The 18,709-nt window shown below is 48.9% G+C and overlaps 1 protein-coding gene across 1 annotated transcript; it reads right to left on the reverse strand.

The window, feature by feature from the left end:
- Positions 1-1,438: 1,438 nt before the first annotated feature.
- Positions 1,439-17,474, reverse strand: LOC149331844 (iris-like). The gene is made up of 3 exons (XM_089556902.1): positions 17,231-17,474; positions 3,701-3,947; positions 1,439-3,101 (listed from the first exon to the last, which is right to left on the reverse strand). The coding sequence occupies exons 1-3, from the start codon at positions 17,245-17,247 to the stop codon at positions 2,178-2,180; spliced, it is 1,188 nt and encodes a 395-aa protein (XP_089413028.1). The 5' UTR covers positions 17,248-17,474; the 3' UTR covers positions 1,439-2,177.
- Positions 17,475-18,709: the final 1,235 nt, after the last annotated feature.

Here is an 18,709-nt window from a genome sequence, read left to right on the forward strand (position 1 = left end):
GTTGTTCACACTTGCAAGCGCGACCAGCGGGTCGCCTTCTCGTTAGATTCTCGTTTGAAGCGAAAACTCTCGGGAATGACGTTGTTCGCGCGCTTTCGAGAGTTTCGCCTGTTTTGGCCGCGCCTCCTGTACTCGCGCTCGATAGTCTAAACTGCTATTCGCAATGTAATACAACTACCCGAGCGAAGATTAGGTTGTCGTGATGGTTTTGATGTGCACCGAGGTCGTACAAGCGTCACGATGACAGAGGCGCGCTTCTCTGTAGGGCCGGCCTACCAGCCTGCAGTATTCCGGCCGCCGCGGCTTCACAAAAATGCGCAAATATTGCTTGTTCGCGTTCATAGCAAGCCCTTGGGTACATGAATGTAAAAAATGAATCATTTTTGAAGATCGCTGGCCAGTACCGAGTTGCTGGTAGAAGGGATAACAGCGACAAAATCAAATTTCTTCCCAGAGCCGCTTTGCTGCTGCTGCTCCATGCGGCTCGACTGTTGTCTGCTAGCTCCGCTGCTGAAGGCGTCGCGGAAGTCGAGCATGTCTTGATATTATTATGATACAAGGTTCACAATAAAGTGGTTACGAAAGCACCATCTTAATTACTAGCGCTGGCCAGGATCCGAAGCGCCCTCAGTTGCGACATCGATATGAAACCGGCTAGGCTTAGCGACGACTACGGCAGCCCGCTGGGAGCAGCGCAGGTCGTCGCCCGGCGCGCCCGCGAGCGGTGTCGTTGCCGGAAGCTTGGCTCGCTCGCTGATTGGTTCAGAGGTTTGCGACTCGCAGTCGCGAGGCTGAAAAATCGAGCACCGAGCGACTGGCCCGCGACTGTCGCTTTTCGACCAGGGCGACCGTTTGCGACTGTCGCTTTTCGACCAAAACAGTCGCGCGACCTCTGCGACTCGCAAGTGTGAACGGGCCTTTAATGTCTTAGTCGCGACGGCAGCACAGTGCAGGAGCGTGAAGCATATACTCGCATTCTGAAGACTACAGAACTCTCCATCGCTGCACATAATTTCTTCCCCAAAAACCGGTCCGGTGGATATGATGAAGGAGTTCACTTGTGCAGGAAAGCTCGCTTCCACATTTCTGCGGATTCTTCCGATTGTCACATATTACTGCAGGATCACTCGGGATTCTTAGGCTGAAACCGTAACTGTACTTTGGTACATTTAATAAAAAACAATTTAATACGTTAAAGCTTGGCTGCGGGACCTTACAATAGTATTTAGGTATCTTTACAATGAACTTATATCTCTGTATATGTGAATTGTTGCGTTTCGCCTCCAGTTACAGACACGTATCAGGAAACAAACCCGCGACCTCGTGCTGAGCTTCAGTCACCAGGGCACCGCGGTGCACGCGTAAGCAAGGCCACATTCTTGTTTTGTTGCTGAATTCGGCGTCCAAAAGCAGTCCGGCTTAAAGACGCTGACCGCAATGGAGGTATCAGTTGTGTTTATGAAACATACACGTCGTTGTACAAATGCATGAAATCTCTCTTCTTACAAAAAGAATTCATTATCTTCTTATGCACAAAATACTAGTTTCATATTTTTGTAAATCCTGGCATTCAATAATTCCCGAATAGGTGGAAATCAACTGCCAGCTATGCTTCAACTAATTAAGACATATTAGGTTTGTACAGGCCTTTGCAGAATTGATACTCATGGCAGGATTTTCTTACGGTTCTCTCCGACAACAGATTCCTTTCATTCCCGAACTCCAGCAACATGTTGGACAAGCTGCTATTCGACACTACCCCCGACTTCTTACACATGCGTTAGAAGCCAGTAACATTATACCCTCGCAAACGGCGCTCAAGAAGAAGAGCAATGCCTTGGACATCCTCAAATCTTGAAAGACTGGTCCGAACGCAGCTTTTGGTTGGCTTGCCTAAACTTTGTGCTGACTCATGACCTAACGGGCAGCGTCGCAGGACAAAACAGCACCAGATACGGGTGCCCCGAAAAAAAAATACATAGTACGGTCTTGCTGAATCCTGTAGCCACCATTGGGGTGCCTCCTCACCCCGTAGCACAGTCTCAATAGTTGTCCACCAACCCCAGCGCGCGCAGGCGTACACGCATAATTACACGAGGCACCAAAACACGCGCGCTCCTGGAAATGCACTATGCACACCCAGAGGGCTCGAGCCGTAGCGATATGCATTCAGCCCTTCAGAAACGCCGCACCGATCCGATGTAAAGGATCACGTCCGGATCACAGCTGCGGATGAGGAACATGAAGGGTCGGTTGACATTGTAGTTGAAGCTCACTCCAGCATAGCACATCATGATGAGTGGTGTGAGGAAGAGGCCTTCCGCACCGTCTTCGTCCACTTCGACCACGGCCTTGTGCTCGACACCGGTGACCCTGACCCCGGGAGTCTTGCTGACCCCACTGAGGTCGGCGCGATTGCTGAACAGGTCCTGGAGTCCCAGACTCTCTAGAGTACCCTTGAAACTGGACGTGTGCTCGAGCTTGAACTTGGGCAAGTAGATCTCAACGTCGTGGTCCTCACCGAGCGACTTGAGCAGGTTGGCCAGCAGCTCTGGCGTGAGCTTCTTTTCGAGACGGTCCAGGCCGTCAATCTTCTGTGGTCGCAAGATGACCATGGACAGCTTCTTGCCCACGAAAGGCATCTCCAAGGCGTCTACTTCGAGCTTGTCACAGCAGCTCGTTTTGTAGTTCTTGCGCTGGTACATCATCTCGACCATGCTGGTTTTATCCTTGGTCTCGTGGAAAGGCCGCAGCGCTGTGTACTGTGTGTTGAAGTGCGAGTCCCAAAAGCCTGTGAAGTACATGGCGTTCACCAGCAGCAAGGAGGTGCGCGAGTCGATCTTGCCGGACTCGATGATGTCTGTGACCTTGCATTTGGTCTTCTCCTCGACCCAGGCGTTGATGACGGCCCGAGCGCCGTTGGGGTCCTTCTTGAAGTCGACCTGCTTGACTGCGCCGTCGTAGGCGGTTTCGACGAGGTCGCAGTAGTCATTGGGGACGTCGACGCTGTTGTCGGCGAATATGGCATTGGCGAGGTGGATACGGAAGTCCGGGCCGCAGTCGGCCAGGCGCTGAGTCATGTCTGCGAATTCCTGGCGCACCTGTCAAGGCGAGGAGAGAAAAGATATTTCAAGATGTCGTCTGGGTACGTCAAGCAAACGTTAGCGAATCATCATTAGCTGGAAACGCCTCTTAACTCAGAGTGCTTCCCAGAGAGACGCGAGGCTACGGTTTTGGCGGGAACAGGTAGATAAGCACATGGAACGCCAGTACAGAAGAACTTATACTTGCTCTGTCTGCTGTATACCATCGTGCTTACTACAAAATCTGCACCGGCAGCTAGATCATCCCGTCTGGAAGGTAAGGTATATCTAGTTCGAATAGCAGAGGTGTGATGACACCAGCTAGCTGCTCGTGCCCTAATAAAAACGGTACATTAAGGGCGCACAGAAGCTTCCATAGTCTCCGTGTGGGTTAACTCAGAGCTGCAGCGGAGCCGTAGATCAAAAGGAAGCACTTCGCGCCGCGTCTTGACACCATGGCGTTCCGAAATACGTACTACATCGTCATGGTATACTTGATGACACATCATGGTGAAGTGTCATGCGAGTATCTCCTCGTAAGTAGTCCCTGCTCAATAACACCATTGCCTATATTTCGCGCGCAAGTGCCGCAAAACCTTGGCCCTCCGGGCACGCACCTCTTCGATGAGGTCCTCGGGAAGGTGTAGGGCCTTGGCGATCTGCGCAGCCGTGGCCTGACGGCTACCGGCGTGCGCTGCCGTTAGGGCCAGCGCCAGGGCGAATGGGGCACTGAGCACGTTGTCCCGGGAGACGCCACCCTGCTCCTGCAGCTGCTGCTTGTGCAGCTCCACCGAGAAGTTGAGCAGCACCTCGCGCAGCCTGTTGGGCGGCGCTGGAGTCCTCCAGAACAGGTACCTTAGGAATCTGTGAGCGAAAGAGCGCGAATAAAGTCATTCGCATCACCATTTACACAGGTCAAGTCGCTGCGAGGCGAATGCGTCTCCATTTATTCCGGGATAATTAGTCAGGTCTCGCGGCAACTGCGACCATTTTTACACCTCAGATTTCCTTGTCTCATATATCCAAATGACTCTCGCGCAGTTACGCTTAACTTCCTTCTGCAGGTGTCCAGCCTGTCACTCCAAACGACCAGCGATTATCCGTCCATGCAGCCTGTCACACCCAAGCTCTTTATGTCAGCAACGGGCTCAATGATTATAGTTCTTCAGCAAAAGTAACCGCTCCCTATATAATACCGTTGCCTCTCCCTATTTGAAGAGTACCGACAGGAAATGAGTTCTTTTTCGAAATGGGCAAAACGCAGGCACCGAATTTAAGTGGCGTTCAGTTTTTAACTGTAAGTTCGTCCATAGAGCTTTCCCTTGAAAAGCTATCAAAATTAGATAAGCCATATAACTAGGATTTTAAAGCAAATCGAGTAACAGCTTCCAACGCGTTGCTGCGGATAATAAAAAAAGTGCCAGTTTTTCTCGGTTTCTGTCAAGGTGGATGTGGGTCATTTTGAAAAGAAAACCTTAAATGATTTTTGCCAGGATATATTCATTTTCAGCTACTGTGTGTACTGTCGAGATATGGATGGCGATGAAAGAGTGCATCAACTCCAGTCTGTAGGAAGTGAAGAACAAAAAAAAAAAAAAAACAGCGCAGGGCTATCACAGAAAGAAACTTGTCAGGACTAGACAATTCAAGTTGGTTTGGTTTGGTTTGTGGGGTTTAACGTCCCAAAGCGACCAAGGCTATGAGAGACGCCGTAGTGAAGGGCTCCGGAAATTTCGACCACCTGGGGTTCTTTAACGTGCACTGACATCGCACAGTACACGGGCCTCCAGAATTTCTCCTCCAAAGAAATTCCAGTCGCCGCGGCCGGGATCGAACCCGCGTCTTTTGGGTCAGCAGCCGAGCACCATAGCCACTGAGCCACCGCGGCGGCCAATTCAAGTTGCCATTTTCAGCTTCTTCCCTTAATTACTCACATAAAAGTAAACGTGCAGTTTTACGCAATCAAATCATGCATTCAAAGAAAATGATTAACAGCCTCCTGTTCGCACTGCTGGGCCCAGAATGATTCAAAACACATTATGTCACAACCGTCCACCATACTTGCTGCTCGCGCAGTGTTTGCACATCAGCCGTCGTGTAAGATTAAAAAAAAAAAAAAAGAACGCAGAGCTACAAGGAATACCGAAGGATACAGAGGCGACGTGTGTTTTCGCGCTTATATAGGAAAAAAAAAGCAAGCACCATTTCTTTCCTGCTAGGAGGCAATTATCGGGCCAGCTGATCAATGCATTTTCCCGCCCGCACGAGGAAAGCGTCGTGACTAAATGGAAGGCGCGTGTTCGGAGGTGCGAGGAAATGAGACGCGTTGGTATTTAGGTAATAGTTGGCAGCCTCCCGTGCAAAGGGACCATTGAAGTGATCAAACTTAAAACTACTACTGCTGCTGGGCGCAAAATTTGAAAGGCTTGTGTGTTTACCGCACTGGAGAAGGCGAGATTTTCCAACCGGACACATATGAAAGTTAAAAATCTTCTACCCCCAAACGCCTATAAAAAATCATCCTGCTAGCGTGACAATGCAGGTAGGGGACTATCCCCGACCATGGAGGGAGGGGATGTCCCCTTTCATCTGCCAGTCCGTGTTCTGTCACGCGAGCAGGCTCATAGAATCGGCCAAAGTCATTGGCTAGAAGGGGATCCTTTGACAGGGAAAATCCACTTCGTTCTTGATTTGTATCCGACTACGGCCTGCCAGATGCTTACATTTGCTACGAAACAGCCACTGCAGCGGTGGCCTTCTGGTTAGAGCACTACTCGCTTGCAATGCGGGAGGTGAGGGGTTCGACCCCCGGCGCCGCGATACAAGGGTACAAGCGTTCCCCTTGCCTGATGCTTGGCTTCTACAGGATGAATTGCTTGAGGAATGGGTCTTTGACCCTACTTAATTAGACGAAAACACCTTGTGTCGTGGCGCTCTTTGGCCACAGATGCCCGTGTGCCATGAAAATCACCAAAGCCATTTACGAAATGAGCCGGTAAACCGCAATGGTCACACTTTGTTTTCGAAAATGGTATCAGAATGGTCATTTATTACACGCTGCCGTCTGTCGGCAAACCAAACGCTTTGCACGAGTACTACTCGCCTTAAGCAGGAAAGAGAGCGTCAGAAAACGCACGACGAGCTTGACTCGTCATGAGCCAATAATGCCGTCTGCCTATGACGAGCTTGGCTCGTCCAAGTTCGCTAGGGATGCTGATCACGGCTGTTAATTATCATGACTATAAAATTTAAAGCGCTTATTTGCGTTAGTGATCGCGACTGCTTTTGCTGAGGATCACTCTTTCTTTTGCCGCGTAACGAAGAGCAGCCGGAATGACGTTTTCAAGGAGCAAAGTAACTTGCTTTGCTGCGACCAAGCCAAAGAAATCTGTACAAACGCTTCTAGTCTGCACGGATGCTGCACGTGCTGTACGGCGCGGAGAATTTCTTTTACCGCGGGAATTTCGAGTGTTTGCTACACCCCACTGATTCACTATGTCCGTCAAAACTATTTGGTGTGAGTGCAGGAAACATTTATAAGTCAGCTTCTTATCGCCATTCAATCACGCAGTACTTGGTTTTGGCTGTCGACAGATGGCGCCAGTTGGTGATGTCTAGGAAAGCTGAACATGACTTAATGTGACGCGTTGGGACACTTTCAGCATGACATGACATGTCGCTGATTGTGACCAGAGTCACCCGTCTTCAATCCGATCAGTGGAATAAGGGGAATTTGATATCGACATCCGTACACACGTTGGACACTACAGTGGGGCAGGCTCCGAAAGCGTGAGATTAACTAGAATTTTCCGCCCGCAAATGCAATCCGCTGTGCATAGTATCATGTTTGATGCCATGGAATCCCGTTGAATCATCCTGGTACCACAAACATCACGTATACGGTAGGTCATCCCATGTTTCTAACTCTCCACCTACCCAGCAATATTCGGCCCTCTTCGTATTATTGAGATTTGACTGTATATTGAACGATGTATGTTTGCACGACCGACAGTAAAAATAGCTGCTCGTGCCGTGAAGCTACCTTCGCTTCCACTGATCGTATATTTCCTTCTTAGTTGCGCTTGTGCATTCGGTTTACGCTGAAGTCTTCAAACGAAGGTTAACCGCGTAAACGACTCCCTTGACCGAAATGCGTGCTGCATGTATAATGAGCTCCCGATACTGCAGCCTCAGACGTCCTTGAGCCGACGGCCTTCAAACGAGGCGTCAAACATCCACGACCAACAGCAGTCGTGCGCCAACTTGATTCAGACATTACGCTTTACTGAACGCCAAAGATGCCCCCGGGCAACCAGCTTTCGTCCTTGCGTTTACCGAGTTTCGCGTTTCTAAGGCATTACAAGATGCAGCCGGCGCCAATCATGCCAAGATAAGAATAATCGTGGCAAAGAGCCGCTGTTATTGCAACTTAGCCGTCATTATAAGTTATCGACCGACGCATATTCGTTTACTGGAGGCATGGAAGCAATAACGTGAACCGTAGACATTGCGGCCTTTGCAATAATGAGCTTCACTGCCGCGTGTTTGATGACGTAGAGAGCCTTGTAGCCGCCCTCAGATACACGGCGCTAAGAAACGAGGAAAAGAGATCGCGACAGTTACTTTTTTTGCACCGTATTCCTCTTCTTATCAAGGTCGTCTACCGCGGAGATCGACCTGAGGATTCTTATACACTGCGACTCGATAACAACCGCATTACGAGCGCCCGATCTCCCTCATCGCCTCCGCAGGCATCCTCAGTCGAGCTCTTTCGAAACGGCTCAGAGGTCAGTAACTTGGCTCTGCAGAGAGGCGCGTCGTCGGGACTGAAGGTCGGTGCCGTTCGAGGTTGTCGTAAGAACGCTGTCGACATTGCTTCTTTTGGTTTGCTTTAAATTGTCGTCATCGCTCCGATCTCTATGCGCTGGCTTTCTTTCTTGCTTCTTTTGACCTTGCACGAATCGGTACACAAGTCCGCGCACGGGCCAAATTAATGCGGCGGCGGCAGGCTTGGCAGGCTGCCAACGCGACAACTACGTACACGGCAGCGACTCTGCGCAACTGTTTTCTCGGCACAGGCAAAACAAGCGCCTACTTAATGAGGTAGATGGACTACACGGTTGGGGAGGTGTTTTGAGCATGTGTCCGCCTGACCACGCTAATTTAGTTCGGCGCTAAAACGAAAAAGGTGCCAACGATCAACGAAGCTGTCTGGATGTCAGAGCCTCGCGCGTCGGTACGGAGCGAGTGTCCAGATCAGACAGCAAGACTTGGCACTGAATACGAGGCCCTGTTAACCATCGCAACAGAAGCATGATTTCTGAAGGAAGATTAAGAAAGAAAGGAAGGAAGGAAGAAAGAAAGAAAGAAAGAAAGAAAGAGAGAAAGGAAGGAAGAAAGAAAGGAAGAAAGAAAGAAAGGAAGAAAGAAAGAAAGAAAGAAAGAAAGAAAGAAAGAAAGAAAGAAAGAAAGAAAGAAAGAAAGAAAGAAAGAAAGAAAGAAAGAAAGAAAGAAAGATGGAACGCAAACTATATATGTAGTGGTAACGGTGGAGGTAGCGACAAACTCCTCAAGATTTGCTGAGTCTGCGAAACTAGGAGACTTGATGGATGCGGGTTGTCTCACCGCGACAAACAGAAGAAACAATGAAATGAGACATGGATAGTAGTAAACTGTAGCAAAACTGATAAATCGAGCCATATCTATGTGAGCCGTCCTGAAGGAGACTATAGTCGGACACAACTCAAGAACAAAGCGGCATTTACCCAACAAAGGACCCCCTTTCCAGCCAATGGCGTCGGCCGATTTTGATGAACTGACTAACGTGACAGTACAGGGAAGAGACTACCCCCGACCACGGAGGGAGGGGACTATCCCCCTTCATCTCCCACTCCCTGCACTGTCACGCTAGCAGGTTCATGAGAATAGGCCAACGCCACTGGCTGGAGGGGGATCCTTTGACGGGGAAAAGCCGCTGCCTTCTTAAGTTGTATCCGAGTATAGGAGAGTCTTCATTGTGCCTGACTGTCTGAGCACGAAAGCTCGAAAAAAAGACGGAAGGGGGATATGGCATGGCATGTGTAAGTTAATGCCGCGAAGCGACACATGGGAGTGGAAGGCTCTGGATTAACTTCGACCACCTGAGGTGGTTTAACATGCACTGACATGGCACAACAAAGGGTCGCCCTTTGACTTTTGCCTCCGCCGAAACGCAGACGCGATTCGGTCCCACGACATTAAGCTCAAAATATGCATTAAGGCAAAGCCACTGAGCCACCGCGGCAGGTAAACGAGAAAGAAACGAGGAAATAAAAGTGGGTACGTGAGTGACGTCATTCTTGTTTACTCGATAGGGCGTCACGTAAACACCGAGAGAGGAAACGCCCTAGACCGATGAAAGATTCAGCACCCATTTCTCGTTCGTGCGAAGGAACGAACGCTGAAACATGAAGTAGCGTAGCAAGTACGTTAACCACGCGAAACGCTGACGGCAGAGGAAGCAGCGAAACGAAGGACGTGTTTGCGCATTGGAGGTTTGATAGTAATAAAAAAAAAAGACTACGCAATTCTGGAAGCTACCTGGCTTCAGCACGTGCATGCTGGCTCCCTAGGTAAGCCGTTCAGATTAGACCGACCAAAACCAAGGCTCTAAACAGGAAGGAGTAAAAAGGGGGTAACCTCTCTTCTGGCGCACTCTTTTAATAAAAGGGAGTGCCTAGAGGACAACTTACTCCCTTTTTACACCCATATAGGTGTATTGGTGTTTATATAGGGTGTAGACCGCCACAAAAATGTTACTGGGCCATGTACTGGGACCAGTTTAAAATTCAGAATGGACCAGGCTGCTTACCGCAACAACACTCGATAGCATTACTAATAATTGCGACTACGTATTGCCGCGAATGTTTATAGTGTTCGTTCATTCTTCAAAGCTGCCGGCACGCCGTTTTATCGCTTTGTTTGTGATGCTAGACGCGCCTAGATTTATCTCGATCAATTGCATCCAGGCGGAACCGATTCTACTTTGTTCCAGAGCGTTGTAGTGACTTTCCAAGCTTTATCTCGAAAGTTCGCTATCAGCTTTAAAAAGAGCACGGCCGAGAGCGGCGGGCATTCTGTGCGACGACCGCCGAGCACGCTTGTTGCTACGCCGCCGCCGAGTGATTCAGTTCTTCGCGGGCGCAAGTCAGTCCAAATAAAGAGTTTCGTTTCGGAGACGTTCTCGCTGTTTTCCTGTTCGCTGGACTACGTGACAGTATTTTATAAGCGGTGATTACACATTGTAAGCAACATGACAAAGCGGAACGATATTTCAGCCGCAAGGTAATAAAAATAATAATATTTTAGTCCCATCACAGATTGCCGTCTATCTACTCTGCACAAAACATTTGTACAAAGATCTGCAGCACTTGAACGCATGTTTATGTTTCTCAATAAAAAATTTCGCATTACCATCATCTACAAATGCAATACATAAACTGTCGATTTATCTGTCTACCTGTTGTTTATTTACGGTTGACGAGCACTAGCGGAACGAGAAATATCGTGGGGAAAACAACCGCTCAACGTAGGGTATACACATTAAATAGGAGAGGCGTCTTCCTTGCCGTGACACCTGCCTTCACAAAGCGAAATCTGTTTGCCTCTGCTACATTGCCGTAAAAAGTGACTGGTTCGCTATAAGCGGATTCGGAAAACAGCCAGGGTTTCGCTGCTCTTCCTGGACCCAAAGATTGCGGCCGCTGTGACGTCGATGCAAACTGTGCCAATGCAACACTGCCAATGATATTAAAGCTAATAACTTCAGGCGCTAAATGCTACTCCCTCTCTGAACTTCTGAGATAAAAGCTACGACACTGGACCTTGAATGATTTGAAAGCGGCATGCAGGTCATCCCAAACCAAAAAAAAAAGAAACTCAAATGCGCGAAAGAGCTCATTAGCATATGCTACTTATGCAGGCCTCGCCGCAACGGATTATTATGCACATCCTCAGCTCGCGCATACACACGGCTCTCAAAGCTAGTCGGGCTAAAAAGTGCATAAGCAAGCTACTGGTAAGTGTGCGTGATATGCAACGGGGAAGAATAGAGGCAAAACTCTCATGTAGGCAAATTTAAATGGCAAGTGTGCGCGATATGCAGCAGAAAAAAATAAAGAGGCAAAACTCTCATTTCCTTCCCCTAATTAGGGTTTTCCTTTTTTCATTTTCTTTGTTTGCCTCCTCATTGTCTGTGCTGTCCGTGGACTCTGCCACTGGATTCATCGCTAACCAGAAGGACAACAGCTTGCGATTCCTTGGCAGCCGAGTCTAACCAAGGACTCAGCAACAATGAGCCTGAATATGCCAGCTGTTGTTCCGAAGAAACGTGCAGCGCCTTCACTACGGGCGATTACATTTACGTTAGTGAGCACCTAACGCGTGCTAAATGAGATTCCCTCTTCAGGAAGTGTTGGCAGCAGGTATAAGGCTATTTGAAGCGTTCTTTTTTTTTTTTTATAGAAGGTCCTGTGTTTAATTTTCGGAAAGGGAATGAGCAAGCAGAACGAGGAAAAGAGGGACCAAGTAAGAGAGCCTATATTTACAAAACATGAGTGTACAGAAACTTGGGTGTGGTTCAGACAGACCATGTACCGAAGTTGCAGCGTAAACATAAAGAAATATCGAAATGCAAGGCTTCGTATTGTATTGGGATTATTGACACATAGTCCATCACGCGCCAAGCACAAGGTATAGGAAAAGTTTTCTGGGGAACTTTATAAGGTGTGAAAAACAATCGGTGGAGCAGAAGGCCTAGAAAGTTTGTACTACTTAGAAATAACAGAGGAAATGAAATTTAGAAACGGCTAATAGTAAAACCTTCAATGAAGGTCAGGTAGCCTCAGCGCCTATCCTTGGCTGAGCAAGGATCTCGAGGCTCTCAAACCAATCAAATAAACACCTCAGCCTTCTTCTCAGGAATGAGAAGGTTCAGTGGAAGATATACACGGCACCAAACAATGCTCGACCATCTGAACAGGGCGCTGTCAGTACAGCCGTGAGCTCTATTAGAGGGAACAAAGTTGGAACATGCATTTTTTAATACATAATCACGGCCGCCGCGGTGGCTCAGTGGCTATGGTGCTCGGCTGCTGGCCCGAAAGACGCGGGTTCGATCCCGGCCGCGGCGGCTGAATTTCTTTGGAGGAGAAATTCGAGGCCCGTGTAGTGTGCGATGTCAGTGTACGTTAAAGAACCCCAGGTGGTCGAAATTTCCGGAGCCCTCCACTACGGCGTCTCTCATAGCCTTAGTCGCTTTGGGACGTTAAACCCCATAAACCAAAAACCAATACATAATCACGAGTGGCAGGCGCAGTTTTTCTGATTTTCTATCTAGTTTTCCGCTTGGCTTATATCCAAAATTGATTATCAAATTTAGTGAAAAAATAGCCAGAAAATTCACAGTATTGTGCGAAGAGCTTGTTCCCGCTATTATTGCTCACGACTGTACGCCGACCCTAGAAGGACAGAGGGTGCGACCGTGCGGGATAGCACGAAGCCCTGCTGTAAACAGCAGAGTGCGTGCCTTTCGATAAGTGCCACCGTCGTATTCGTAGAAAAACGTCGCTATTGACGCTAACAGAAGGCGGGGAATTCTCTGTGCGCACGGCGTTGGCTTTGTGTTAGGGTCGTTTGTAAGTGCGTAAGGAAAAAAGAAAAAGAAACTAGACGATGGAAAATACAGATTCCCTAGCGAAGGCAGCGAGCCTGTTTCTATATTTAGGCCTAAATGCACGTTATTTACTTGGCCGCACGCAAGGTGGCGCAGCAGAAAATAGGGCGAGCTGTTGATTACGGTCATCGAGGCTTTGTTGTCTTTTATTTTATTTTCACGCCTTCTGGTCTATCCGCAAGCGCCATGCTTCTACAGGTTCGTGCATCACGCGAGGTGAAGATCATAATTGTTCCGAGCTGAGAGCTGTTTCCATAAACCAGTTGGGACCAGTTAGGGTTTTAGTTCCTAAACTGAAAGCATGATACTGACGTCCACCATCTGCTTTAGTTTGCGAGAACAGCAGCCGTCTTTTGGGCGATAGAGGTGAAAGTCCTGGCTGGGTCCCAACTGGTTTGCGGAACAATTCCCAGTTGGTCCAAACCAGCAAATTGTTCCATTAACCAGTAGTTTGTCACAGCTGGAAATAGCTTCATACACCATTTCGAGACTTTACATTCAGTCACCCCAAAAAATGAATGCTGCTCTCAAAAACCAATGCAGGTGATGAAAGTAAAGAGCATGAATTGAATTTAAACCGTTGCACTGCATCTGTCTTGGTTAATGTGGCAAACTGCGGCCCGTTTGTGTAACACGCACTTCGCTGAAAAGCTGAACAACAGAGTTTAAGCGGTAACAGCTCTTCACACTTTTGGTCTCGGACGCCACGGTTCAGCCTAACTCACACTGAATACGAAGCTGCTTCAAACGAAACTCTACGCATTTTCTTATGCTTCTGCAGCGTTAGGCTTACTTATTCCAAACGCGGAGGTGCACGTATCGTTGCGCCACCTAACTACAAATAAATAAACCACTTATTAAGAGCTGTCAGTTGACACCAAAGCAGCGCAAGGCCACCGGTAGATTCTAGATGGCGTCTATCTCTTTCCAACTCCTGACAACTTGACCCTGGATACGGCTAGACTATGAAGTGACGTAAATGCACAGCAAAAGCTACGCAGCTTAACAACTTCTATAAGTTTTTGTACAAGCAACCGACTTTTTGTATAGTTGCACCTGAGTTTGCCTTCATGTAACGTTCAGCAAACTTGCAAGCTAATAAACCCTGCTCGTTTCTCTCCGATGCCGTATTCCAATTGGCGATCCGGTGCAGATCCCTGAATCCACGAAATCCGGCTAGGCCAATAGCAATTCGGTAAATGGATCCGAATTGCCCATTGAAACACGCTTTTCAGTTCTCGGAGCAAGAAACCATGCAGCGGACAAACGACCTCGCGGCTTTCACCACCACCATGACTAAACTCCAAGAAACCAAACAACCAATATGTCTTAAGTGCCAACTCCAAGGGCTCTTCCTGGGCGTCCGCGCCTAGCGTCGGCGCTCTTGCTGTACGCCAGAACCGGTCTGCGCATGCGCACTACAGGAGACGCCAGCGAACCTATGCAAGGCGCCGATATCTGTCCGTGCTAGATATCGGCGCCAGCGCACGGGCGCACGCGTCGGGAGCGGGGTCCGGTTGACAACAATCGGAGGACTGCGGTGCTCTCGGGGACTCTTTTCTTCATACCTTCGTGTTCCCCGAACCTTTCTTCACGGTTTAATTGGTCCTTTCAGCGCACCCAATTCCTTTTCTTCACGGCTTGAAATTCTTTCCCTCGACTCGAGATGGGGAGCCAGCCAGCACCAGGGACATGGCGATGCATGCACCTTTTCGACGCCCGTTCCGGCGTACGCCAAGAGCGCCGACGCTGGGCGCGTACGCCCAGGAAGTGTCGTTGGAGTTGGGGCTTTATCATAACTCATCTCTTTAATGTTCCGCTTCTCTATTGTGAACCGAAGCCCAGGAGGTGCCCTTTCAGCCTTCGTCCTTGAAACTAACACAAGACACGTAAAGAAAGAAGCCATTCACAACAGGCCACCTATTTGCGATCATCTGGGCAGGTCGCGTTATCAATGGCTGTTTTTATCACGCCTTTTACCCGAAGGAAAGCTTAACACACACCTGCCTCGTAGAAATGTATCCTCATCTCTGCACACAGACGAATGGTCTCGGTCGCGGCTTGGCAAGAAAACGCCACGGACGCGTTCACACCCATAACGGGGAGCCCGTTAAATGGGCCTCGAGATTACTTCCTTGATCGGCGCGCTATTCAATCGCACAACATCCGCAAAGGCGGCTTACATAACCGTAGCCGCCTGGCGATCGTGCAGGAACTTATTTCAACTACACGCTTCCTAAGCACCGCGATCATTATTGCTGCGAGCGTAAATACGTTCGTGAAGACGCGGCATTTAACATGGACGGGTCATTTAGACGCAACTGAGATTGTAATGGTTCCGAGGATGGACTAAAGTATGGACCTGTACACGAAGATGCCCTTTGGATATCGTGTGCGCAAGATGAAGACTGCGGGGGTCGATGAAGGTCGGGTAACTTCGCGTTCTATTCCGCTTGCTGCAATATAGTATCCAAGGTTAAGTTGCAGTGAGCTTGTGGTTAAGAAAAGATTGGGGGTAACTAAAAACAGCACTCGGTACTCAGGTTTCTTCCATGTGGTCAGCAGCGGGTGAAGGAAAGTGGACAGATCTTGCGCAATGGTGAAACGTGACTCGCGTTGGTATGAGCACTTCGGCGCTAAAGGAGATGCGCTTGCGGCGAAGGTCGCGGTACGGAGGAAACAATTAGCACATTGTGCAATGCAGGAAAACGCTATCTGGAGTACCCTAGAAACTGCCGGCTCGGAAAAAGGAAAATTGGCATTGCGAATTGAGACTGCCTCCTGAAGAGAGTGGGAGAGGATGGGAAACCTGACCCCCAGAGAGGAGGAGAGATTGGTTGGTGAGGCAATGCTTGTGTCATTCTACTTCATACGTGGCACGAGATTTCAATGTCTTGAGCGGCCTACCTTGCGACGAAGTAATAGATTCATACATTTAACTCGCGTTGAATGATGAATTCCATAGGCGGGGAATTTTGAACTAACTGCGAGCCTTGGGATTCAGAATGACCTGCTCTAAAATAGATCCAACTCATTTGTTCCGAAACTAGTCCTAGACAGAACTGAACGTGAATCAGAATACGGAGGACGCAAAAAACTAAACTAATAGCGGGCTTTCTGAAAATGTCAATTGTTATAGAAAAAGGCATAACGCTCTATTTTTCGTTCGCTTTAAGAATGAGTAAGCGAGAGCTGCTATTTGAAAACACAACGCGGAAAGCGGTGGGCCAATGTCCACAGCGTCTTCTGAACAAAGCCTCCACCACACCGACTTTATTTTTGTGTTCAATTAGTGTAAACTCGCGGTGAACATATGGAGAATGGCGCCCTTACTATCTCTCACCAGTTAGAGCAGGTAATGGTGCTTTGACCACACGTTTGCTGATAGTATGTTGAGCGGAAGCGATAAGATTTCTTTGCGTTCGATACCGTCAACGGCCTGACTAAACCTCACAGGAAGGACTCAATGGCGCCTCACGGAGCTGCAGAGTGCGTTTTGTGATTCAGGACATCAACTGAACAATTAGCCAGCGAAGATTGCCACGCTTCAGTCGCTCACGACGGGAGAGTGGTAAAGCTATATAGAACTCGCGTCGCCAGCGAGGAAAACAGGGTGGTCTACACGGCGGAGGAGGATTTTCCAGCGTAAATGCCAGCGTTGTTTGAGCGCGATCAGGAGGAAGTTCTCATAGAGCTTGGTCATGCCCTAGTTGTTCTGCACAGTACACACGGGCGCATAGCTAGAAAAATATATACAAATGCGAAATAAAAGACTGCAGAAGCAGACAGCATCGTTGCTGTGTCCTTATAGCTTTACAAGAAATTGTTGTCTACACGAAACTTGAGTTGATTTGAATTCCGCTAACATATTAGCAGCAGGCCTCTTAACAGTACGGCTCTCCAAGTGATGACAACAAAAAGGGAAAAAAATTCCAGAAGCCGAAACAAAAATTGACAGTTCGTTTTCACTAGTTTGTTCGTCTTTGCTTGCTTTCGGTTTTTATGCCTTTGAGGTAACTAATCTGTTAAAATATTTAGTTCATATTTTAGAGGTTTAGCACAGTCCTACGGCGAGTACGGTTACGCGTTACCGTTACCCTAGTTGCCCAGCCGCATTTACCGTACGTTCGTAGTTACCGCACGGTGGCGCTAACCCTCGGTTTTATTAAGTGCGAGCTTCCTTTACTGCTAGTAAGTCAGGGGTCAAGCAAAGGAAGCAGACGACTGATCAGTGCAACTTTCGAGGTAGAAAAAAGCGTAAATGAATGCTGACAGTTTCCAGTCACAAAGCAGAAACCCTGACGCATCCACTAGACGTACAGGCTATTATTCAGTTGCAATATTTCATAACACCTTTGAACTGCACCTGCGGTGAACAAGAGGAAATAAAAAAAAAACTACTAGGAGACGTTAAGCAACCAGAGCCACCGCTTACCTTGCAATTATGTCCATTGTGAATGTGTGTGTCGTCGTCTGCTAGCTCCTCGGTCTGTTCTCTCAGCGGTGATGATGGCCGACGTCGCTACACCTCGCCGTCTTGTACGGAAAGTTGCTCCCGCGCACGAATACGACCACGAAGCCCGGAATATGGCGCCGCGCACACACAACACCGGTTGCAGTAGAGTAGTGTGCGACCTGCGCGGCCGACTGCGAACCGCCGTTTTCCTCGATCAACTCGGACGGTCGAACTTTCCGGCCTGCAAAGAGAACGAGGGAGGTTGGGAGAGGACGCCGGCGAAAGGGTGGGGGCCGGTTTTCCAGGACGGGGCAAGCGGATTTTCGGGGTGGAGAGGAGACAAGCCCGTACGCGCGTAGGCAGGCCGTGCAGGAGACGCCGACCTGCTAAGGGAGACGAAGCAGAAATTGAAGACGCGCCATCTTGACACGGAAAGAAAGGGCGCGGAGGAGGAGGGGGTTGGCTGCACCTCTTCCGCAGGCTGCACTGAGGAGTGTGAGGAGGTCAGATTAGTAGCCCTGATATGGAGAAGATACTGCTCCTAGAAACAGGGACCGTATACCATACAGATACGCGTCCTCCACCTGTCAATTGGGCGCGGTCCCGGATTAACTCTTTGGAAAAACTATCCTTTGTATTGAGGGCAATGGTACCAGGCTTTGAAGTCGGCTCCCCCAGCCTAGCGAAGCAGGCTTTCTGGCCTTGGGGACATGCCTGTTTTCTGAGAAACGGTGCTAATACCAGAAAATGTGATTAGGAAAGGGAAGGAAGGGCGGGGAGGTGAATTTTTTAGAGATGGCCACCGTACTAGACGGGGAAGAGTGGTTGCGAGATGGTCGGCTTCATTTTAGAACGGGGTTTTGTTTTACTAGTCATTCATTGCTATTTATTCTTGTCTTTTCACCTGAACGTTACAAATGTGGATGGATGGATGGATGGATGGATGGATGGATGGATGGATGGATGGATGGATGGATGGATGGATGGATGGATGGATGGACGGACGGACGGACGGACGGACGGATGGACGGATGGATGGACGGACGGACGGACGGACGGATGGATGGATGGATGGACGGATGGACGGATGGACGGATGGATGGATGGATGGATGGATGGATGGATGGACGGACGGACGGACGGATGGATGGATGGATGGATGGATGGATGGATGGATGGATGGATGGATGGATGGATGGATGGATGGATGGATGGATGGATGGATGGACGGATGGATGGATGGATGATAATGGCTTTACCCTTTGTATCGGGCGGTAGCATTCGCCACCTAGCCAATACTTCCCCAGAATGTATGAAATGATTGATGTTAATGCATTGGAGGTGTCGTACTTGTACTATGTTGGAATATCACGCGAAACCAAGCGGAAATGAATACTTTGCTAACTGCGCTATCAAGGTTGGCACTGCCTCGTTAGGCACTTTCTGGGACTTTTTCCA

The sequence above is a fragment of the Amblyomma mixtum genome, chromosome 8, assembly GCF_055824585.1.
Source record: "Amblyomma mixtum isolate Tamu chromosome 8, ASM5582458v1, whole genome shotgun sequence".
NCBI classification, from domain to species: Eukaryota; Metazoa; Arthropoda; class Arachnida; order Ixodida; family Ixodidae; genus Amblyomma; species Amblyomma mixtum.